At 34.7% G+C, this 26,022-nt stretch overlaps 1 protein-coding gene across 1 annotated transcript in view; it reads left to right on the forward strand.

The window, feature by feature from the left end:
* The first annotated feature begins 9,766 nt into the window (after nucleotides 1-9,766).
* The window catches only part of LOC147398176 (peroxisome biogenesis protein 3-2-like), a 42,421-nt gene continuing 26,165 nt past the window's right edge, over nucleotides 9,767-26,022 (forward strand). The window contains exons 1-4 of the mRNA XM_086447327.1: nucleotides 9,767-10,098; nucleotides 10,243-10,404; nucleotides 10,507-10,706; nucleotides 10,864-10,994. Of these exons, the coding sequence (XP_086303453.1) occupies nucleotides 10,043-10,098; nucleotides 10,243-10,404; nucleotides 10,507-10,706; nucleotides 10,864-10,994 (549 nt within the window). The 5' untranslated portion in view covers nucleotides 9,767-10,042. The remainder of the gene's footprint in view (nucleotides 10,099-10,242; nucleotides 10,405-10,506; nucleotides 10,707-10,863; nucleotides 10,995-26,022) is intronic.

A 26,022-nucleotide genomic window follows, 5' to 3' on the forward strand; every position in this document is an offset into this window, starting at 1 on the left:
AACACTTGAAAAATGTCATTTTCCATGGAAATTGATTTTCCACCCTATTTTCCATGTGCAATCAAACATACCCTTAAGTCAAAACCTTAATTAAAACCCTAACCTAAAGAAACCTAATCAATCAAATAAAATTTAAGTCAAAACTCTAATTCACTTTATCTAAAAGAAGACCTACTAAAACCTTAATTCTCCAGAAAAAAATCTACAAATAAGAGCCTCTACAACCTAATTTCGAAGATCAAAATAAATCATATAAAAAGTTGGTCAAAAAGTTTTCCTAACCTTCTCTAAACCCTAATTTTGAAGTCCTAACTTCCTACCTATCATCTAAACCCCAGTTTTTACTCAAATTTTTTTTTCAAAAATCCTCCAAAAACACCTAGAAATCCCTTTAAAAAGTCAAGAAATACTCAGATCTAGAAAAAAGATACTTCAACTTGGAAATCAGAAACAGATCCAATCATGGAGGAACAGCAATGAAACTCATACAAGGATACTCTCTGCCAGTACTAAGGGAACCGTTGTAATCCGCTAGATAATTATTTTATTTTTATTTTAATTTTTTTAGGTCTATTTTGCAATGTAGTATTATTTGAAAAAAGTAGAGACTGGCGTTCGGGGTTGGTGCCTAACACCTTCCAACCCCGTAACCTGATCCTCATACCTATTCTCTATGTAGATTAATATCTTATCTATTGATAGAGTCAATATTTGGTTCCTAGACCATAATAACTAGGTGGCAACTCCCAAACCTCAAAAATCAAAAGCAAATCAACGCATCCCGTAGATTGAGAGGGCATTTTCAGTGGCAACTCCGCTGAGGATTATTGAGGATCAGACTTGAAAAACCCCAAGTATGGGAAGCATTGCTAGAACGACTTAGTTTTTTTTTATTTTATTTTTAGTTGTTTGTTTCTTTGTTTATTTTGTATTTTTTATCATTCTTTTTTGTTCAACTATTGATTACTTATTTGAATGATGAATATTTTACTTTGGCACATTTTTTTTTATGGTTCAATCTAAGGTCACTCGGAATAACCCTAAATAATGCAGGATTTCGGTAATGATATGAAATAATAATTGTTGACCCATTTTTTTTCTTTTTATCTAGTTTATTTTATATTTTTGGGTTGTATTATCTTCTCTTAGCATTATTTGGATTTATTTTGGGTATGTTATTTTGGAGTATCACTTTCTATAATTCAATCTAGGGTCATTTGGGATGACCCTAAACAATGAAATATTCAAATTGATGTATGAATTGAGGATGGGATGATATTGAATTGGCTACAAAAGTTTGGAGATCATATTCTTGGATGTTTTTTTTTTTGTGGTCCCAATTAAAGATCGATTTGGGAGACTCCCAAATAATCTAATGGTTTAAAGGAAAATAATGAGGTAAAATGAAATGAGGGTGGTTGGATCATAAAGATTTTTTTTAAATAAAAAAAAACTTTTTATTTAAATAAAAAAAAATTTATTTATTTATTTTTATTTTTATTTTTTAATTTTTTTTTTACTTATTTATTTTTTTAGGGTACATGCATTGCTCTTTGATAGTAAATTTTTTTTAATTAAAAAAACGTTAAAAAAATTGATTTTTCTCTTCGTTTCAAAATTTTTTATTTTAAACAATATTCGGTTTTTCTCTTTAATAAAAAAAGAACAATTTTTTTTTTAAACTGAATCTAGTTTTTCATTATTTCTTTAAAAAAATATATTTTTTTTTATAAAACAAAATTCAGTTTTTTCTGAATGTTGTTGTTGTTGATGTTGTGTGTTGTTGTTACCGTTGTGCGTTGTGCCAGCAACATATATTAAAAAAAGGAGTTCTTTTGAGTTTTTTTTTTTTTTTTAAAAAAAATAAATTTCTTCAAATAAGAGAGAAGTTTTTTGGTGTTGCTCGGCAAAATAAAAATCAATTTGTTTTCTTTAAAGAAATATTAAAAAAATAATTTTTTTTAAATAATGATCATAATTTATTATCTCGACAATTATCATTCCATTCTTAACTTAATATATTATTTGAAGTCTCAACTTGTTTAAGGTTGTCCAAAATGATCTTTGATTGGACCATAAAGATAAAACAAAAAAAAAATGTTTTGATTCATTCTATGTCGGTTTCAATGTTAAGTCTGATTGAATATTCTGTGATTGCCCATTTAATATGTCATGATCTGATATATCTCTATGATGTGCATGCTTTGATCTTGAATTGAATATTATGGATGTTGTTGGTATTTTGTTTAATATTTGAAATCTATATTGTGATAATCTGATCTGGCCCATAGGCTCATTCATCTGAAAATGCCCCGGGCACACCCACCCTGTTTGCACACACCACTAGCACGTTTATTTTGTTGCATTGCAGGCTTGCATGTCCCTTATAGCCAACGTGACACTAGTGTATGGCCCGGTTTCCTCGTGAGATGCGACATTATGCCTGAAAACCACAACTCCAACCACATACCTTTATGGTATATAAAACGGGGCATCAGTACCATTCGATCAGGTAACACTGAAAGGTATATTCATACACCCAGGCTGGAACGATCTGAGCTTTTGTCCTGTTATAAGCTGCAACGTCACATGTCCTGATCGCCAACCCTAGACTCGTACCTATACAGTATATCAAAGTTAATCTAAGTTCACCAACTGCATTTCTTGGTTAAAATCAGTGCCTAAACGAGATCCTGCCCCAAAGTATTACTATACAAGGGGGATAGACTACGTCTATTCTAGAAGAGAGGTGACTTAAGAGTGCCCTTGCTCAGCATTGTGCGCTACCTCTCAACTGAGGATTAAATTGGCTGCTTTTGATTCAGAGAAGTGGGTTAGAGTCTTAGATTATCACCTATACGATATATCAAATCATGTCATCACGTATCATTTGATTGAGTACGCTCAAGAAAGATATAGGTACACTTAGGCAAGAGTGGCCGGATAAATTACATTGCACGTAGTAAACCTAGAGTCTATGAACCTTCCTATAGGTTACGATCAGAACAGACTATGGGTGTTCCCAAGTTACTCTAATCAATCCACCTAACAGGTAAGTGGGTGAACTGATCCAGACTGTTCAAACTAGACCCGCAATATCGGTCCGACCCAATGTGTGAAATGTAAATCAATTGGCCCAATCAACAAATGGATCAAACTGATCAACACCAAACCGGTTGGACCAATTGGTTTTACTTTCAAAGACTCAGACTATTATACCAAAAAGATTCGATTTTAGGGTCAAATTAATTTGTCTGATCAAAGGTTCAATCCCAATCAGGGGTAAACCTTTGACTAACCTTTCTCACCTTCTTGGTCACTATAGACTTATAGTGCAATTGGATTCAATGTTTCCCACCAGACTTAGGCTAATCTCAAAATTTTAATCACGTGGTTAAAAATCAAACCTTCAGAATTAATGGTTAATCTTTGTGTACTTCCATTTAGATGATAATTGGTCCCAAACATTCTCAACCTCCATCTGTACCACTTTGGGTCCGTAAAAAAAGTCATCTTTCTAGAATACCATTGCCACAAGAAAAAATAAGTATCATGGATGAAGCAGCGCTCCGTTAGATTTTAGAATCTTTTCAAGCACAAATTATCACTTTTGTCCAAACATAAATTGAAGCCTTGAAAACTAAAAAGAAAAAAAGATAAAGCTATAGAACATCGGGATGTGTTTGACCTCGTCGAAAATTAAGAAGATGATCAATTACACGTCGACCCTGTCTTAGCTCATCGAATAACTCAGGTTGAAACTACTTTGAAAAATATCAATGACCCCGATGATCTTACTATTGGATTAGGGGCAATGATGTTATTTTTCATGGTCCGTTTGTTAGAGAAGTTCATAATGCCAGACATAGAGAAGTTTGATAGGATTGGATGCCCTAGGACTTACTTAAAAGTATATGTCGACATCATGCAATCTCAGGATTTGAGTAAAGTATAGATGGCACAACTTTTTCAAAGAACCCTTATATGTCCTACCCTACACTAGCTAACGTCATTGGATTCATCTCGGGTAAGAACATGGCATGAATTGATGAAGGAGTTTATTGGTCGGTATTCATTTAACACAGATATTGAACTCATAAGAAGAGATCTAGAAATTACTAAACAGAAGTCTAGGGAAACTTTCACTAAGTTCATGGCTCGATGAAGAGCTAAAGTCGCTCAATTATGGGACCGACCTCAAGAGAAGGAACAAGTCAAGATCATCCTTAGGAATCTCACTCCAAATTATGCCAAGTATTTTATGCCTCAGTACCTTCCCACTTTTCAATCCCTTCTTGAGGTTAGAAATCAAGTTGAGGATGCCTACTCTTCGAAACTTTTTGGTAGCTCGTCTAAGTCAAATCCCAAACATTTCAAACTCAGTGCCAATTCCTTACAAATAGCCAACACCTCTTTCGCACTAGCTCCTCAAGCCACTCAGCCCTTACAAGCCAAGCCTATGAGACAATTCGCTAATCTTGGAATATCCCTTAGTGTTACCTATCAAAAATTGATGAAAAGGGGATTGTTGATACTATTAAAACCTAAGCTTTTGTCCAATCTTCTTCCTCCAAACATGAACAATGGGCAATTCTGTGAATTCCATCAAATGTCCGGTCATATTCTTGATAGATGCCTTAGTCTCCGTCATGCTATTCAAAACCTTATTGAGCAAGGAAATGTCACCATACCCACTCCTACTATGCTCAATGTTAAAACTAACCATTTGCCTACATTTCAAAATCAACCTCCTCCTACTCTGAACCTAATATCCATAAGCAAACCCGAATCAATTAACTCGATTTCCTTCATTCACTCGATTAGTCTTAATAATACATCTTCACCATGTAAGAATGAACCCATATACCCTGAGGCAGTGGCAGAATTGAAAAGTAGAGAAAATATTAAAGAAATAGGTTTTTCAATATTAGATAGACTTGAATCATAACATGAAAATGTGACAAAAGCGGACGAGTTCGAATCATCCATTCTGAAAATATCTAAAGTGGCATAAACCCTAGCATTGTGTCCTCTCATTTAGAATCATATCCCCATTTTGATTTTTCTTTTAAGCGTCAGTCTTTAAATTCAATCGATCAATTCCTTTATCTGAAGATTTATTAATTTTTAACTTTTGGTCAGGTTTGTTAGTCTATGTATTTTTATTCCAATAAAATTAAGAAGCTTTCGATTATCATGTGTACAATAATGATGTGAACATAAATTTGACATGAGGAATGCCTCAAAACTTTTTAATCAAATTTGATAAATACTAGAATTAAAGAGTATACTCAAAAAGTGCAAATGGGTACTACATTATCCTCAGGGGAATATGAGAGAATTATAAACTTACTTGAGAAATTCAACAACATTCCTACTTCATCTCATGATGATATATTGATAGATTGCACAAAAATAAATCAAGACCTAAAGTTGATGATGAACTTCAAAATCAAAGATTATCAGTCAAGAATGATGTAGTTGAAACCATCGACAAAGGTGTTAAGACCCACAAGAAGGGATTCATCATGTTTTCTCATTAGTAAAAGAATATAAGACTTCTTTCGAAGTTTGGAAAAAATTGAATGAGTTAATGTCAAAAATAAAGAACTCAATCACACTCAATTTCGTAGAAGAAGACTGAAGATTACTCCTTTTAAAAGAAGACCATACTCGACAGAGTAATCAAGACATTGAATTCCTATAATCTTAACCAAATAAAGTAGCATTTCTTCAAAGGAGGCCTTATTTGATTGAACCATTTTCTTATCTTACCAAGAAAAAGATAACCTTCTTTAGCCCCTCATAGCCTTTTAAAATAAAAAAAATCAATAACCTTTTATTTTTAAATCACACCAACCAACCTTGAAAGGGAAATCTTAGTATAAACTACGTTTTGACTTGATCCCAAAATGAGAAAAGAAATATTTGGGATACGTAGACAACCTGAGAAGTTACTTTAGGCCCGGTCATGTAAAAAAATATATTCTCTTAAGAAAAGTGTCATCCAAAAGGAAAATCCCCTATTGAAATATTCAAAAGAAGTAATGTCAAACTAAGGACATTAAAAAAATAATAAAAAAAGAAAAGAATGCCAAATTAGGGGCATTTGAAAAAAAAAATATCATACTAGGGGCATTTTGGGAAAGTTGAGCCTTTATACATTTTCTTTCTAAACCATGTCCTATCCCACCTATTAAGTTCTTCTGAATGCTAATTGACTAGGTTAAGGCGCAGGGAATCAAAAGGAAGTTGTTGAATTGGTTATTCAAGATCATCGAGAAAAAAACCCGTTAAGTTGAAAATCTGAAAGGACGACTTAGGCAAAAGTTAGGGTATAACCATAAAAAAATGAAGGCATACTAAGTTGAAAACCTGAAAAGATGACCTAGGCAAAAATCAAAAGAAAAAAATAAAGTCCGCTAGATTGAAAACTTGAAGAGGAGATCTAGAAAAAAATTAGGGCATCATCAAATGGGAAGAAGTATCCCATCAAGAAAAAAAATCCAGAAAGAAGTTTACTAGAGGATGTAGAAAATTATTCAAGTTACAACATTCATTATCAGTTGAAAGTTCACATCTGATGAAAATAGTGTTGAAGTCGAAGAAACTCAGAAATCATCTTGAATATTGTAAGATATTTAAGAGATTATTTACTTGTTCAAGTGTTCGCCAAAGGGAAATGTAGAACCATCGACTACTTTGAAAAGAAAGATCTTATATTCTAATAATCATCAAGATTTTAAGTTTAACTTAAGCATTTCTCAAAAGAAATTGATTAAATTCATTATTGCACATATGATAATCTTAAGAGTCTTGAATTTAAAGGAATGTCGATTCTTCTGTCTGTCATATATCAAAGTTCATAGTTACTTGTTCATATTTTCCAAGTGCAATCTATTTCATCAGTTTCATAGTCAAGTTCCATTTAGAAGTCAACCTTAAAACTAGGGTTTTTTTTTAGAATAACTGTAATTCCGAAGTTTTCATTCTTGATCACATGATAAAAAGGAAAATCTTACAAAAGCTTAAAAGTTCGGCGAAGCCCAATGATAATTATGAATCCAGATGCAAGATAAGCCAATAAAGACCCAATCTTTCAAACTTTAAACTTGATAATACCGAGTCTTTAACTAATTCAGGCCTGAAAAGTGTGGCTCCAATAAGTTCGAGTCCAAGAATTGAGACTCCGATTTTTTTTGAATCGTAGAATGAGTAGGTTTATTGAAGTGCATACAAACCTAAGTTCGAGTCCGAGAAACGAGACTCTAACCTTTTGAATTATAGAATAAGTAGGTTTTTTGAAGTGCCTACAAACCTAAGTACGAGTCCGAGAAACGAGACTCCAATTTTTTGAATCATAAAATGAATAGGTTTTTTGAAATACCTGCAAACCTAAGTTTGAATCAAAGAAACGAGACTCCAACTTTTTGAATCATAGAATAAGTAAGTTTTTTGAAGTACGTACAAACATTAGTTCGAGTCCGAGAAATGAGACTCCAACTTTTTGAATCATAAAATGAGTAGGTTTTTTTAAGTGCCTACAAACCTAAATTCGAGTCCGAGAAACATGACTCCAACTTTTTGAATCATAGAATGAGTAAGTTTTTTGAAGTACCTACAAACCTAAGTTCGAGTCCGAGAAACGAAACTCCAACTATTTGAATCATAAAACGAATTAACAGGATTGTTTAAGTTCCTGTAAACCTTAACTAAAGTCCGATAAACGAGACTCAAATTTTTTCGAACTCTAAAAAAGAACTTTGATAGGATTTAATAAAGTTTCTACATCACCTATCTCGTTATTCAATCTTACCATAATTCAATGTTGTGTGATTGTTTCCATTGTGTATGTGCATTTCAAATTGAATTATCATTATTAGTGAGAGAAAATCTCTAGGACCTGACATTCCTTTTTAATCGAGGAGAGTTTATTCTCAATGATCCGATAGAATACTCAGTAAGTATCACACCATTGCACATACGTGCACTTTTGTATTAGTCAGGGTGAATTTTCTAAAATTCAAGGATTTGACATCGTCAGTGAGAGTTCAGGCTCAAGGACTTGGCAATTTTTTAGTTCAGGGAGAGTTTTACCCTCAAGGATCCAACACCTCGACGAATTGCTAAATGAGACTACAAAATGAACTGTCACTAACTTTGGTATTCAGATATCGCACTATCTACCAAAATAGATTTACTATCTAGTTTGCTTCAACTCTTTGCCAAAGAGGGACATCTGTAGACACCTCATTTTTGCACTCACTTGATTAATCAACTCGTCAACCCGATTGCGATGGTTCTCAATGATGGATGATTATTCCAATATTTTATTTGTTACTAGATATGTTTCAGAAATTCGGATGAAGTATCTCAAACTAACAAAACTGTAGAAACCAAACTACAATGGGAAAATATAACCCAAAAAATATAGAAATAATTAAAAATATAATTAAGGGGGGTTCTCCAAAAATCAAAAATATATTCTTTCATTGTACGTAAGAATTAAAACCCTAATATAAAGAAACCTAGTCAATCAAATAAGACTTAAGTTAAAACCCTAGTTAAAATCCTAATCTAAAGAAACCTAGTCAATCAAATAAGATTTAAGTCAAAACCTTAATTCACCTTATCTAAAAGAAGACCTAGTCAAATCCTAATTCTTGAAAAAAAAAATCTATAAATAAGAGCCTTCATAACCTAATTTCGGAGGTCAAAATAAATCATAGAAAAAGTAAGTCAAAAAGTCTCCCTAACCTTCTCTAAACCCTAATTTTGAAGTCCTAACTCCCTACCTATCATCCAAACCCCAACTTTTACTAAAAAAATCTCCAGAAACCCTCCAAAAATACTTAGAAATCCTTTTAAAAAGTCAAGAAATACTCAGATTTAGAAAAAATATACTTCAACTTGGAGATCAGAAACAGATCCAGTGATGGAGGAATAGAAAGGAAACTCATACAAGGACACTTTCTGCCAGTACTGAGGGAACCGTCGTAATCCGCTAAGTAATTATTATTATTATTATTATTTTTAATTATTTTTAGGTCTATTTTGTAATGTAGGTATTATTTGGAAAAAGTAGAGATCGACGTTTGCCGGGCGGAATTGGTACCCAACACCTTCCAACCCTATAACATGATCCTTGGACCTATTCTCTGTGTAGATCAGTATCTTATCTATTGATAGAGTCAATATTTGGTTCCTAGACCATAATAACTAGGTGACGATTCCTAAACCTCAAAAATCAAAAGCGGATCTGCACACCTTGCGGATTGAGAGGGTGCTTTAAAAAATAAATAATTTTTTTTTCTTCTAATTAAAGAATTTGAAAATGGATGGCTATTGAATTATTAAATTTAAACGATTGAATGCAATTGATAATTTGGCATACTCTCAACAATTGACAATAGCTACATTGATTTTGCCTTGTGCATGGTCATCGTCTTTCGAGTTAAAGTTGAAATTACTAATCGAGACATTGGTAGAGGAATAAAGTTGAAGGGATTTAGATGAGTTAACTCGGTATCTCGTTGGCGAGACGAGATGAGACTCAATACTGAGTTTTCAAACCATGTCCTGGGAAATTCATAATACTATGAGCAAGGACAGATGTCTCTCCAACTCTATATATATATATAGTCTAAAGTGTGGATGTTGATCTTTGATGATTGACACGAATCTCGATAAATATCCAATGGTCTGGAGCCTGGACTGACGGAAACCAAATCCCCAAATCTACTTTCATTAACGGACCCCCCAGCTCCACCAAGTCCCAACCCACAATCTCTCTCTCTCTCGGTCGCCCTCCGAAAGACGCTTCAAACCCAAGGTTTAACCTATTACTCTCATACACAAACTCCAATCTTTTACGCCTCTCTGTAAACCCTGCAGGGGGTTTTATCTTCTGTTCTATTTTTATTGTTCCGTGTTTCTCACTTTCTCCTTGAGAGCACCGTTGATACATCTCAATAGAGAAAGGCTTCCAACTGCTTAATTTATGTCTCTTATGCTTTGAAATCCAAATGGGTTATCTCAAAAAATGAAAACTCACCCATGGACTTCTGGGTTTCATAGCATCAAAATGCTCTCTTTAAGGTCAGTTTCTCTCTCTCTCTCATATGGGTATCTTCAAAGGAGCTGTTTTTATGCCATAATTGCTTATTGTATGATCTGGTTGCTTTTTATTTGTCCATTATTAATTTTTGATATATGTTGTTTGTAATTTTTTTATAAAATTAGGGATTTTTGGAGAAGGCATAGGAGGAAGGTTTTTGTCTCAGTAGGAGTTTTAGGGAGTGGGTATGTTCTGTATAAGCTCTATGCTGCTCACAAGCAAAGACTGATTGATTTGGAGAAAGAACTCAAAGGGGAGCAAGAAACTGATGAACTCATGAAGGCACAGTTAAGAGAATAAAAATTCATATATACACTTTCATTACATATTCTCCAAAAAAAACAATTATATTTTCTTGGTTCTGTAATTCTGTTGTTTTTGATTGATAGACTGCAAGCCCATTTTGAGAACATACAAAGTATAGCCGATTCTTCAACGTTGCCTTATGCAATGCACTATTTGCGGAGTCGGATATCAGAAGAGTTGGATCTTTCTCCCTTGACGAAGAGATTAATGCAAGGGAAGGATCAGCCCAACACTTTGACGTATTCGGAGAAGCTCGAACTATGGGAAAGACTCAAAATTTTAAGTATGGAGTTGCACTCTGTATATATCGTCCATTCGCTTACTCAACTTGCTTGTGTTTTCTTAGTTTATGGGTTTTGTTTAATCTAACCACATAAATTGTTAGTTTGTGTTTCATTGAGTTCAGATGTTTGTTCCCTTATTATTTTTTTCCCTACTAGGTTTCACAAAAATGGTGTTGTCGTTGTGGTCGATTACAATGCTCAGCTTATATATAAGAGTTCAGGTCAACATCTTAGGGAGACATCTCTACATTGATACAGCCCGGGGTTTGGGAAGCTCTCATATAATTGTAAGAGCTCTTGTAGTTTCCCTTTTGTACATTGATATCTATATCCACACTCATACTAGTTATGTTTCATCTGGGTAGCATAATTAGTTACATTTGATGGAAATAATATAAATCCTACATGAAAACCAGTCCAAGCTCTAATCCAATTTGTTTAGTAGGTGATCAGATTGATATGGTACTTTCAGTTGGATGGTAAGAAATAGTGTTGATGGTTGAGATTTGTTGAAATGGTCATATTCTCAAAGTGTATCTGTTGGTGAGCTGATTACCACATAGACCCACAAACCATTTCTTTGATGTGTAAGTCGCAAAGGTCATACTGTTATAGTTTAAGAAAGTCGATTAAAGCACTTGAGACATGTCCAAGATACTCCTATCAAACTTACAGCCCAACTTGGTTGATTACCATTTGTCACTTGGTCATGGTTAAGCTTAAACTCATAGCTTTCTGACTTCCTGAGTCAATTCTTCATGTCTATGGGATGTCTCCTCACGTACCAAATATTGGCGAAGTTAGTTTCTTGACACCTTGATTTCTGTGTTAACTCCTATAGCCCAATGTCTACCCTAGTCATATGACTTGCCCCCTGTTGAATGCCGCTTGAAATTGTCAAAAAATCAAAAGAATAGCTCCTATAATACTTTTTTTTTTTTTTAATATTTTAAGTATGTGTTATATTACGATTTGTAGATGAACTCAAATTCAGCAAACTCTAACCCTAATAAACAGATAAAATATTAAATACACATTTTTGATTAAAATCTCTTACCAATGATGCATCAAGTAGAAAAATGACAATTTTTTTGACAAGTATAACAGATTAGAAAAGAAGTGTTGGATATTTAATGGGTTCATGTGCTGATGCATCTCCAAAAATATTTTCTTGTAAGTATAAAAATATTTATTATTGGCCGCCTCCATACACATGTTGACACCTACATACTACAGTAGTTCTACAGTAATTTTAATTTTTTTTAATGATTTTTAGAAGAGGGCTGGTGTGTTACATCCTCTGTATGCTACCTTATTAAGTTGTTAAGTACAAGTATAGTTGCTTGATAGCATTCTCTATTGTAGATTTACTTGTATTGCTTTATTTTGTTTAGCAAGATATAAGACGCAGTTATGTTAATGAGAAAAACATGCTTGACATCTAAGTACAATGCAATATTTACCTAAACCTCTGATTGGCATAGAGAATCCGATCTAAATAGCAAGTCCGCATAGAATACACCCTTAAGTTCTGCAAACAGTTTACACCAAGAAAAGATAGAAACCCAAATACTTATAATAACATCCTAGATGGATTGTTCCTTCCCGAGGCCTCAACAAACCACAAAAGGAAGTAAGCACCATAGCATCCTTTCCTTTACCTAGAAAGTCCGAGATCGCCAACTTTCAAATAAGGAGCGCGGAAAACACTCAAAATTGTGAAAAAGAGATAGAAAATGAGCCCACACCTCTCGTGTAAGGTTACGAGGGCCAGATCATGATTGACTGACTCACTATTGGATTCTTCACATGGAACTAAAATTGATTGAAGTGATACCTCAGATTATGATGTTATCTAAGGTATTGATTTATTTTAAACTATGGATCATATGAAGAAAACCGCTTTGGATGATTCTTTCTTTTACTCCAGACAACATATACTATAAAGTCTGCTGGTCAGAGGCTTGCACTAGAGATTTCTAGAAGGATTTGATAGAGAACTTATCCCGAGTGCTAAGCCAATCACCCTTTTCTCATCCAATGGAGAGGTCATCACATTGGAAATAAAATCGATGAGTTCAACAACCAATGCTATCTCCCCATCATTGAAATGCCTTCTAAACCTAGAGTTCTAAGATAATTAGTCTTCGATTTGTTCCGTAAATTGAATAATTGGAAGTTGCATTTTTGATGATATTGGATAGAGATTTGGAAATTGATCTTGCTTATATGATCTACTGCACCGCATATCCTCCTAGAAACGAATTATATTCCCCTTTCCAACCTTGTACGGAATCCTTTTATGGAACGGTTGAAGAACCTTGTTAGTGCCTTTCTATGCTTAACACCCATAAGATAATCTCACTTACCACTATCCCATCTAAAATTACTCATCCCAAACTTGCCTTAAATCACCTTTCTCCACGTACAATGACTTTCCAATCTGAACCTCCATAACCATTTCCCTAACAAAGCAACATTCATCTCCCTAAATGAGTACACGCCCTAACTTTCTTGATTTTTAGGCCTGCAAATAACCTTCCACTTGACTAGATGGAACTTACGTTTACATGCCATTTCACATGAGAAAATATTTAATCAACCTATCGAATCTCAATTTCTTACTTCTAGGAATTGTGAAAAAAAGATAGGACCTATATTGGGATACTAACGGGAGTTCTTTGTATCAATGTCATCTTTCCCCCTTGGTAAAGGAATTGTCCTTTCCAAGCTAAGACGACATTCCGCTCTCTCTAAAACCAGATCTCATATTGCTTTTGCTTATGTATGACGCTCTAATGAGAAGATCCATAGACAATATTGAATCTAATTGTTGCATATATTTCTTTTAAATTTTGATTCCAATGACACCCAAGTCTATCGAGTTGATTCAAGTTTTCGATTTAGTAAGCTATGCTTGAGGTAGTCTTGGTTGATTATTTTTTTTTTATCAAATCAAAACTTTTTTTAAATTTTTTTTGGGACATAACTCTGATCGTTAGAGTAAAAAAATTAGGTTTTTCATGTTTCTTTGAACTACTAGGAATAGAGTTATTTTGATTTTGGTTGTGGAAAGTTTAGTGTCAGATTTGTTGTTAGACAAAGGATGGCAATTTTGGCAAATGTTGTAACGGTTGATTGAAAGCTATTTGCAATGGATGATCTTTGGGTAAAGATAAAAAGTTCCAAGTAGACCATAATCTTTAGAGAAAGGCAAACAATGGTTGGGGTTCATTGTCTTCTTCCATAGAAATTTTGTTGGTTTGCCAGTATATTGGACGAGGCAATGAAGGTTGTTTTGGATAAGAATGTAAGGTCAAAATTAGTGTTGTGTGGGAGAATTAAAATAAAGGAAAGGTGTTGCCCATGCCACTGAGAGATATATGAATGATCTTTGAGCATGAAAAGAATGGTTGTAGTGAGTCGTAAGGATTTTCAAAACTCAAGATGGGCATTTCTTTAGGAAAGAAATGAATGTGCTAATATGTATGGGACTCCCATGTTTGGGGGTTCTCAACACATCAAATTATGAAGATGGTTGAGTCAAGTGCTTCTAGTAGAGGAAGATTGATTAATGATGTAGTAAGGAGCTACGAGATTGGGAAAGGGTGTTGATAGGTTACTTTATGTGGAATGACTAGTTGAGGCATTAAGGATGTTATTTGGTGTGAGAATGTTTGGATCAATGTAATTCTAGTCGAAAGACAGATTTATCCTACTTGCCCCAAATTCTTTCTATATACACTCCTTATCGGTAATGTGCTCATCAAGATCAAAAGGGGGTGGTGAAAGTTGGGGTTATTAGCACGTCGAAAGTTCCCCTTTCATCTTTGGTCTTTAGAGGTTTTCTCAAATATTGGTGGGGAGTTGAGAGGATTGGTTAAGGTGGATGAGGAGTTTGGGGCCCAGTCCATCAATTTTTGGAGACAAAATTCGTGTTGAGTTGGGTCTTCTAGCAATTTCTAAGTGGAAGAAGGTATGTATGAGTGAATGGTGGTTACATTTGAGATCTGAACAAGGAACTTGAGAAGAGGACAGTGAAGAGGAGGGAATGGGGAACCAGTATGACCAACATTGACTGAATGACTTTGCTTCTGGAAAAAATGAACGGGTTGCTCTACCACGAAGGTGGTTGGAGAAATTATGCAATTTTGGGGGCGTGATAGCTGCATGACTAACGTGGTTGGCCATGCCCAAATGGAAGGTGTGTTGGAGTGTCTGCTGACACGGTGTCTCACTAGTATGTCAAACGTGGGCCAAATGACTTTGTTCTTGAAATTAGTGGTAGGCTTGCTTTGCTACGAAGATGGTCAGAGGAATTGTGCAATTTTTTGGGGCGTCATAGTAGCATGGCTAAAGTGGATGACCTTGGGCAAAGTGGAAGGTGTGTTGGAGTATCTTCTAACATGGTTTTCCAGTTGGATTTCTCTAATTGATCCACATTGATGTAGCGGAAGCGTGCGAATCAATAGATTCGATAGATTATGTTCAATGGAACACTCAAAATCAATTTGAATCAATAGATTCAATTGATAAACAAGCAATAGCTTGAAAGAAAATAAAGTATAAAGCTAAAAAAAAGTAATTAAAAGGGAAAAGATAATTGAATTGATTATTGATTAAATATTAATTTTCGGATTTGGAGCTCCTTATATAGATTAACTCCATCATAACAACTTGTAATCCTACTAAAATACTAAAAATTAATATTCCTAACCTATCTATAATATAATACTAACTTTCTAATCCTATTAGAACTCAAATTGGAGATTTCTAAGTACTTCTAATTATAGTCTAAATAATAAAAAAGAATTTAAAACAAATTATAAACTAACAAGGAATTGTACTCCTAACATAACTATGAAATAGAAATCCTATTAGAAACAGAAATAGAAATAGAAATAGAAATCTAACAAAATTAGAAAACTACTTAGAACTGTAGATGTCCTACATCAAGCCTCCTTTCTTTGAAAAAAACTCATCCTCGAGTTGATCTTGAAGGTCTTTTTTTTTGCTTTTCCATTCATCCTTCACTCTAATCCACTTCCAGTAATATCCGTTCTTCAGACTTAGATTAGAGAAAATAATTGACCATAGCTTATGATCTGGCAAAATCTTCATATAAACATTATTGTTTATCTTCTTCAAGAGATGAAGAGGTTCAATTTTCTTCAACTTAGTCTTGTTGTAAGATTTACTAACATAAATCATGACCAAGTCTCCTTTTTCATACTTCTTGAATCTTCTATCGACACCGATTTTGTATTTGTTAGTAGAGGTTTAAAGGTTCCTTTTTGAAATTACGGGCTTTGTACCGTGTCTAAACCTAGAGGGGGGGTGAATAGGTTAATTAAAATTTAAGTCTACAAAACACCCCACGAAGTTTCAACTTTCTCGATTATACTAAAATGTATACAACTTAGAGATGTACAAGAATAATATCTTATGAGCTAAAGCCTACATCGTACATCATACATCATACATCACAAGATAAGCATTTTATCAAGCATTTGATGAGCAAGTAGTTGCATTCATATAAATTAACGCTTAGAGCATAATCGTAAAGGAAACACACGATTTATAGTGATTCGGCAACTTGCCTACATCCACTACCAAGTACCCTACTCTTGGGTCTTGGGTTCCACTATCAAAATGGAGGTTTATGGTTCACCTCGAAACCTTACACATAATTTTTTAAGCCTAGGACAAATTCTAAACCTTAAGATCGAGAAAATGACTTTCTCTCGAAATGGGATTTTTCTATCGGTAGAATCCCCAAACCGATTTGTTCAAATGAGGTACCACCTCATCCAAACACTAAGTTTTGTTCTTTGGAAAACTTAGAACCTTGTTCTCTTGAGTAGAGTCCTCAACTCTTCTCAAGAGCTTGGTTTTAAGGATGAAACCAAGAAACTCCTTTTTGGTTGTAGAAAAATAGAAATCTAACAACAACAAATCATACTCACAAGGACTCGACTCAATGGATCGATCTACCACGATGTAGCGTTGAGTTCTTTCATGTCCTTAAAAGTGACATCTTCATCTTGTTGTACTCCTTGCTTCAAAGAGATGCTTCAAGCTTCCTTTTGGGTTCACCAATGTGTGCACAAGCAAGGGTGTGGTTAGATGAAGAGGTTCACCATTGAATAAATTTGGATTAAGGTTGTTCAACTAAGTATGTAGCCTATTCAAGCTTAGAGAGAGCAAGGGGATGTAGATATGAAGTGTGAGCTTTCTCTAGGGCTAGAACCATAATAGAAATGAGCCAAAAATGCCTTTTTAAAGTCATTTTCGAAGTTCCAACGGCTCTTTCGGTGGAACCGTGCTCCAACAGTGTTCTACCGTGCTCAAATGGTAGTTGCTGCCGGTGCTACCGTGCCTAATGAACAGTGCTACCGTGAAAATTACAGAAATGCCATTGGAGGAGTATTTTGGCCATAACTTCCAAACGGTAAGTCCGTTTTGCATGCCGTTCGGGGAGGTGATAGATCTTACTATATAGAACATCCCCAAACTGAAACAAAGGGTTAGATCTAAGAATAATGAGTGAAATGACCAAAATACCCTTTTTATCTTTTTGGATCAAATTGGGCTTTCGGGAAGGCCGGTGCAAAAATGGTTCGAAGGTGTACTAGATATTATCTATATAATGCCACATATAAAGCACCAAGGATAGAAAATGGGTTTAGGGTGGTCAAAACTTTAATGTCCCCTCTATGGCCATTTGGTTCCCAAAAAGTCCGATGATAGAATGGGTCGAAGAACGAGTTTCCCTAATAATTATGGGTCGACCTATCATTCATCTAAATGTTGGAAAATGGTCTTGGGTGGTCTTATTACCTTTTGGGCTTCTTGTACACACAATGGAGGTTTTTATCGAGCCACGTGCGATTGAGAAGCTTTACCGGAGTCTTCATTAGTCTTCAATGGTAGATCGATCTGACACTCAACATATGTCTTGTAATTGACAAAATATGGAATTAACACTTTTCACTTGTTTCTTCAATGTGTCATGCTTTTTCAGACTCATCATATAATGATGCAATTTTGGGAAACTTGCACCGGATACCAAATCGATGTGGTGTTGGATATTTTCCTTTGGAGGTAATGAATCCGACAATTTTGAAGGAAGAACACGAGCAAATTCGTCGAGGGGTTGCACCTGATGAGAAACTTGAGTAGGAGGGTCTCGATTGAAAGGTTGCACTACCATCGGGAACACTTGGCTTGCTTATTTTAAGTCCTCGTTGATGTTGGTAGAAACAAAGCCTGTTTCATTCTCCTTGGCTGGTTGGGTAGTTTTGGGTTTTGAATTGGTAGATACCACTTGACGTAGCGGAAGCTTGCGAATCAATAGATTCGATAGATTGTATTCAATGGAACACTCAAAATCAATTTGAATCAATAGATTCAATTGATAAACAAGCAATAGCTTGAAAGAAAATAAAGTATAAAGCTAAAAAAAAGTAATTAAAAAGGAAAAGATAATTGAATTGATTATTGATTGAATATTAATTTTCGGATTTGGAGCTCCTTATATAGATAACTCCATCATAACAACTTGTAATCCTACTAAAATACTAAAAATTAATATTCCTAACCTATCTATAATATAATACTAATTTTCTAATCCTATTAGAATTCAAATTTGAGACTTCTAAGTACTTATAATTATAGTCTAAATAATAAAAACGAATTTAAAACAAATTAGAAACTAACAAGGAATTGTACTTCTAACATAACTATGAAATAGAAATCCTACTAGAAGTAGAAATAGAAATAGAAATAGAAATAGAAATAGAAATCTAACAAAATTAGAAAACTACTTAGAACTGTAGATGTCCTACATCAAGCCTCCTTTCTTTGAAAAAAACTCATCCTCGAGTTGATCTTGAAGGTCTTTTTTTTTTTTTTTGCTTTTCCATTCATCCTTCACTCTAATCCACTTCCAGTAATATCCATTCTTCAGACTTAGATTAGAGAAAATAATTGACCATAGCTTATGATCTGGCAAAATCTTCATATAAACATTATTGTTTATCTTCTTCAAGAGATGAAGAGGTTCAATTTTCTTCAACTTAGTCTTGTTGTAAGATTTACTAACATAAATCATGACCAAGTCTCCTTTTTCATACTTCTTGAATCTTCTATCGACACCGATTTTGTATTTGTTAGTAGAGGTTTAAAGGTTCCTTTTTGAAATTACGGGCTTTGTACCGTGTCTAAACCTAGAGGGGGGGTGAATAGGTTAATTAAAATTTAAGTCTACAAAACACCCCACGAAGTTTCAACTTTCTCGATTATACTAAAATGTATACAACTTAGAGATGTACAAGAATAATATCTTATGAGCTAAACCCTACATCATACATCATACATCACAAGATAAGCATTTTATCAAGCATTTGATGAGCAAGTAGTTGCATTCATATAAATTAACGCTTAGAGCATAATCGTAAAGGAAACACACGATTTATAGTGGTTCGGCAACTTGCCTACATCCACTACCAAGTACCCTACTCTTGGGTCTTGGGTTTCACTATCAAAATGGAGGTTTATGGTTCACCTCGAAATCTTACACAGAATTTTTTAAGCCTAGGACAAATTCTAAACCTTAAGATCGAGAAAATGACTTTCTCTCGAAATGGGATTTTTCTATCGGTAGAATCCCCAAACCGATTTGTTCAAATGAGGTACCACCTCATCCAAACACTAAGTTTTGTTCTTTGGAAAACTTAGAACCTTGTTCTCTTGAGTAGAGTCCTCAACTCTTCTCTTGAGTAGAGTCCTCAACTCTTCTCAAGAGCTTGGTTTTAGGATGAAACCAAGAAACTCCTTTTTGGTTGTAGAAAAATAGAAATCTAACAACAACAAATCATACTCACAAGGACTCGACTCAATGGATCGATCTACCACGATGTAGCGTTGAGTTCTTTCATGTCCTTGAGAGTGACATCTTCATCTTGTTGTACTCCTTGCTTCAAAGAGATGCTTCAAGCTTCCTTTTGGGTTCACCAATGTGTGCACAAGCAAGGGTGTGGTTAGATGAAGAGGTTCACCATTGAATAAATTTGGATTAAGGTTGTTCAACTAAGTATGTAGCCTATTCAAGCTTAGAGAGAGCAAGGGGATGTAGATATGAAGTGTGAGCTTTCTCTAGGGCTAGAACCATAATAGAAATGAGCCAAAAATGCCTTTTTAAAGTCATTTTCGAAGTTCCAACGGCTCTTTCGGTGGAACCGTGCTCCAACAGTGTTCTACCGTGCTCAAATGGTAGTTGCTGTCGGTGCTACCGTGCCTAATGAACAGTGCTACCGTGAAAATTACAGAAATGCCATTGGAGGAGTATTTTGGCCATAACTTCCAAACGGTAAGTCCGTTTTGCATGCCGTTCGGGGAGGTGATAGATCTTACTATATAGAACATCCCCAAACTGAAACAAAGGGTTAGATCTAAGAATAATGAGTGAAATGATCAAAATACCCTTTTTACCTTTTTGGATCAAATTGGGCTTTCGGGAAGGCCGGTGCAAAAATGGTTCGAAGGTGTACTAGATATTATCTATATAATGCCACATATAAAGCACCAAGGATAGAAAATGGGTTTAGGGTGGTCAAAACTTTAATGTCCCCTCTATGGCCATTTGGTTCCCAAAAAGTCCGATGATAGAATGGGTCAAAGAACGAGTTTCCCTAATAATTATGGGTCGACCTATCATTCATCTAAATGTTGGAAAATGGTCTTGGGTGGTCTCATTACCTTTTGGGCTTCTTGTACACACAATGGAGGTTTTTATCGAGCCACGTGCGATTGAGAAGCTTTACCGGAGTCTTCATTAGTCTTCAATGGTAGATCGATCTGACACTCAACATATGTCTTGTAATTGACAAAATATGGAATTAACACTTTTCACTTGTTTCTTCAATGTGTCATGCTTTTTCAGACTCATCATATAATGATGCAATTTTGAGAAACTTGCACCGGATACCAAATCGATGTGGTGTTGGATATTTTCCTTTGGAGGTAATGAATCCGACAATTTTGAAGGAAGAACACGAGCAAATTCGTCGAGGGGTTGCACCTGATGAGAAACTTGAGTAGGAGGGTCTCGATTGAAAGGTTGCACTACCATCGGGAACACTTGGCTTGCTTCTTTTAAGTCCTCGTTGATGTTGGTAGAAACAAAGCCTGTTTCATTCTCTTTGGCTGGTTGGGTAGTTTTGGGTTTTGAATTGGTAGATACCACTTGACGTAGCGGAAGCTTGCGAATCAATAGATTCGATAGATTGTATTCAATGGAACACTCAAAATCAATTTGAATCAATAGATTTAATTGATAAACAAGCAATAGCTTGAAAGAAAATAAAGTATAAAACTAAAAAAAAGTAATTAAAAAGGAAAAGATAATTGAATTGATTATTGATTGAATATTAATTTTCGGATTTGGAGCTCCTTATATAGATAACTCCATCATAACAACTTGTAATCCTACCAAAATACTAAAAATTAATATTCCTAACCTATCTATAATATAATACTAATTTTCTAATCCTATTAGAATTCAAATTTGAGACTTCTAAGTACTTATAATTATAGTCTAAATAATAAAAACGAATTTAAAACAAATTAGAAACTAACAAGGAATTGTACTCCTAACATAACTATGAAATAGAAATCCTACTAGAAGTAGAAATAGAAATCTAACAAAATTAGAAATCTACTTAGAACTGTAGATGTCCTACATCACACATATAAAGCTTTGTATCTTTTAAAATGCGGGAGTAAAAGGATCCAAACGTAGGATTTTTTATTTTGGGGCATCATTCTTGTACCGAACCACTTGGGTCTGGGGTTAGTCTGCCTCTATCAAACAACAAGGTATGTGCGAGTAGCATAAAGGGGAAGCATCAATTTTTTTGTAAAACTAATATATTTCTTAGTCATAGTCTCAATTTAACCAATCCTTTGAGATTCTTTTTGGTTTTCAAAAACGTAAATCCCAAAGTCGATCAAGGCACTATAGGACATAGTGGATATGTTTCTCGTCCAAATCCGGCCCATCCTAAGATTTATGGTGGTAATCTAGTTTGGGTTTTTGATGCTCCTTTTATCCCATGTGCTATTGAATCACTATTCAATGGTGATGGTTTGTTAGATCGAAGATGCATGTTAAGGATTCATCTTGTTCATCAATTTGAAGGAAAATATCTTCTAATTGGTGAGCGTGATAATCCAAGGGACAAATGATTAGTGAGTGGCATCGCAAGAAAATAGCATAGTAGTGGCATAAATAAGAGATTTTGTCATATCAAGGGTGGTGATTGGGATATCTTGAGAAGGTCTTTGGCCAAGATGATTTGTTTCTCAATGGGAAGATTAGAGGGTGAACCACAATTCCAATGGATTAGGTGTTTAGGCGCTTCAAAAGTTGTTTCAAATGACACCAATTGAAATTTTAACCTACGTAATAACTCAGTCCTTTCTATTCAATTTAGCAACCTGTGTGGATTAAATAGATAATCAAGTATAAATCATGCAACCACAAAACTAGATTTTGATGTGAAAAACCCGTAAGGGAAAAAACCACAGGACCTAGTTTAGAGAGAAAGCAATTACAATTAAATTGAGTTTACAAAAGTTACCCTGCTCAAGACTGACTGACTAGACTCGATTCAACAATCTATTACGATGCGATTTCACATGCCTTCTGTAACTCCATGATTCGAATCCACAACCGCAACTATAATAGTGAACAATCCAACACCCGGATCACACACTAAACATTTGTTTCTAGTGACCAAGGTTGAACTGATCTTTGGTTTATGGTTGTCGGATTTGATCTCTCAAACACTTATGAATGGTAAAAAAAATTCTAGAGTTTGAGAGGGTTGCTAGGATTTTCAGATGGTACATAAATAAATATTTTTGTGCACTATCTAATCGGAATCCCTAAAGGTATGGGAGGTCCTTTTATAAGGTTAAAAAAATTGGATTTAAAAAAAACTGAATTTCTGTAATCCGATCGATCAGTTATAAGCTCAATTTGATTGATCAGAACGTTGTTACCGATCTATGGGATCTTATTTCATTTGAATTTGATTTATCATTTTTAAAATAACAAAACCTTTTAAATTTATGAATCATTTCTAAACTACCTAATATTGAATGGTCTCTAGGTCACCATCCTATTTTGGAATCGGTGGGAATTTCAGATCCTTGTGCAACGCGCTTGAACTTTCAACATTGATTTTCACACACTCTAGATGATTAGAAAATGGCTCATAGTTTTGGATACAAAAAAATGGCTACAATCCTAACAAATGTGATTTTGGTTCAAGAGTCCAAGTTGGAGTGTGGTGAGCATATTATGAAAGATTTGTTGGGGGGGGGGGGGGTTAGTAGGGAGGTTGGGTGGTGTGGTCCCTCAACATAGGTATAGTTCAGGAATAACGTAGGACAAATGGAGCATTTATGTTGAGGACTCAATTGTGGAGAAATTTTTATGTAAATTTTGCATTGGTGTAGAGTAGATGGTTTTCATTGGTTTTTTTACATGGATGTATGGGCTGATGGATCGGGAGTATAGAAGTCAACTTTGGGAGCTGCTTGACGACATAATATATATGCAGAATGCATCATGGTACATAGGAGGTGATTCAATGTTATTAGATTATCTTTCAAAAGAAAGTAGGGCAATTGAGTGTCTAGTTGTATAAAAGATTTTGTGTAGTGTGTTATACACAATGGTTGATGGATGTGCCTCTTGTAGAAGGTTTGTACATGTGGTCAAACAATCCGGATGAACCAGTTCTCAATAAACTTCCCTTTGGCTAGGTAAAAGGTTCTCTCTAGATCCATCTTCAGGGAAAGATAACCCTTGAGGTAGTGGATTAAAGTTGCTAGTCTATTTCGTTTTGATTAGAGAATGCATGGTTAAAACATCCTAATTTTGTGAAAAGGGTTGGGAACTAGTGACAAGTTATTCTTGTTAGTGGCAAAGATGGGGAATCCTAGCAGAAAAAATTGAGGGAAAATTACTTGGAGGCCTCTGTGAATATTTGAGATGTCTGCTTTGTTTTCAAACTGATGACATATCTTTTCGACTAAAGAAAATTATCGAAATGCCCTTGTCTTCAATCTCTAGCAAAAAGAGCCTAAATTTATCTTCTTGAAAAATGTTTTGTTTAATATTTAGGTTAAAAAAAATTCTCTCCCCTTCAACAAAACCTTTAACCATTAAATTTCATGAACAAGGCAGTATTTTTGGGAAAGTTGAAATTGATTGGTTTATGAAAATCAAGTGTGTTTGGCTAGAGTTTGAAGATGAGAGCATTTAAAGCATTTTTATTAGTCCAACTTGGAAAACCAAGATGAGGGATATGTGTCGAGTTTGGAAATGTGTGGGGATGAAAAAAATATTATTTTCCAATTTTATCAAATCGGCCACATGGCATTCAAATTTTGGATAGAAGTTTTTCTTAATTTGGGTGATTTTTTTTTTTTTTTTTTAAGTTCAACTCTTGATTAGAATGTAGTCTAAGAAGGATTTGGGAATTTTTATTTTAAAGATATTAGGGCTCTTTCTTGGAAGGAATCTGAATTCTATTTAAGGAGAAATAAATCTAAGGGGAAGAGGAGGAAAAAATCGTGGGAGGGAGAGAGAGAGGGGAGGTTGTAACATGGGAAAATCGGTGAGTAGAAAAAGGGAAACTTGGCGAAATTTGGAGTCGGTGATTGTAGTCAATGATTTGTAATCCTCCAGGTTTATAATCAGGCAGTATCTTAATAGATTGACTCACTAACCATGAGCATAGTGACGTAGTTTGTTATTTCACAACGGAATAACTAGTCACCCAAGTAACTTGGAGGACCTTGACGAAGTTACAATCAAGTAAATTGAAAAGGTTGAGGGAAAATTACTTGGAGGACCCTGGCGAAGGTTTTCTTTCTAAATAGTCCTTGAATTTTGAGCGGTAGCTTGATTGTCCATTTAGTAAATTTTTTTTTCGTAATGGTCCCTCACTATTGTCGTGTCACCACTTTTATTGTCAAGCTCACCACTTTTCATTTATTGTTGAGGTCGACACTTATTATTGTCGAACTCAACACTTACTATTGTAGCTCTCTACTTTTTATTTATTATTGAGCTCACCGCTTTTTATTTATTGTTGAGGTCACCACATTTTATTGTTGAGTTTGACATTTTTTATTGTTGGAACTCGATACTGTAAAATCCACCCCTTTTTTGTTTTTTTTTTTTTTCCGAGATTTTTCCACTAAAATACATGGAAAGCACAACTAAAAACTTGACATGATGACTTGTCTAGATGATTTCAATCCAAAAGAACCATCTTTGATCGATTTTCATCCAAAAATGAAGCAAAAAAACCACCTAGTTTTCTACATACGCCTTCAATATGCTTGAAAATTGCTTCTTCTTCCTTCTCAAATCTTTTACTTCGGAATGGAGTCTCTGAAACTCGGTTGGGATGCTGAAAATCCATTTCTTTGGATGAAAATGGTGAGTTTGAACGGTTAGGACACATTCAGCATTTCAATCGTGAGAAATGTGGGGAGTGAGGTTAAGGGACTAATTAGAAAGAAAAGTTTTACTAAATGGACTATGAAGAGAAGCCCTAAAACTTAGGGACTAATTAAAAAGATGTCCTTTTGCTAGGGTCCTCCAAGTAATTTTCCCAAAGGTTAAAGATGATAAAAATGTTGGACAACTCCGTTTGGTACAGTATATCGAAAAAAGGAGATTTTGCAAGATATTAAGATTTCAAAGGGCAAATAGGAGTAAAGAGGCTTTCAGAAGAATTGTAGAAGTTGATTTTCAAGTCTCAATATGAGAGCTTGACATAATCTATAATGATGAAAGAGTTAAAAGGCTAAAAAGCCCTTATAAGAAATAAAAGAATTAAAAGAATAAAAAAAACAATTACAATAGATTATTTCCAATATTTCCCCTCAAACTGGGGCAAATATATCGACTAAACCCAGCTTGACAAGGTGAGAATTAGTGATATAAGGACCAATAGACTTCGTAAGCATGTCCGCAAGCTGATCTGAATATGGTATGAAGATTGTTTGAAGATCACCAGATCGAACTTTCTCCTTGAGAAAGTGAACATCAATCTCAATATGCTTCGTTATTTCGTGAAGAACTAAGTCAGAAGCAAGTATGATAGCAGACTTGTTGTCATAGAATAAAGTAGAAGAACTAGAAATAGGAAAACTCTCAGTAAAGACCGAAGTCAAATCAGCTCACATGTGCCAAGGGCCATTGCACGATATTCAGCTTCAGCAAAAGAA

Source organism: Akebia trifoliata, chromosome 7 (assembly GCF_017979445.1).
Source record: "Akebia trifoliata isolate Shusen 1 chromosome 7, ASM1797944v1, whole genome shotgun sequence".
Taxonomy (NCBI): domain Eukaryota; kingdom Viridiplantae; phylum Streptophyta; class Magnoliopsida; order Ranunculales; family Lardizabalaceae; genus Akebia; species Akebia trifoliata.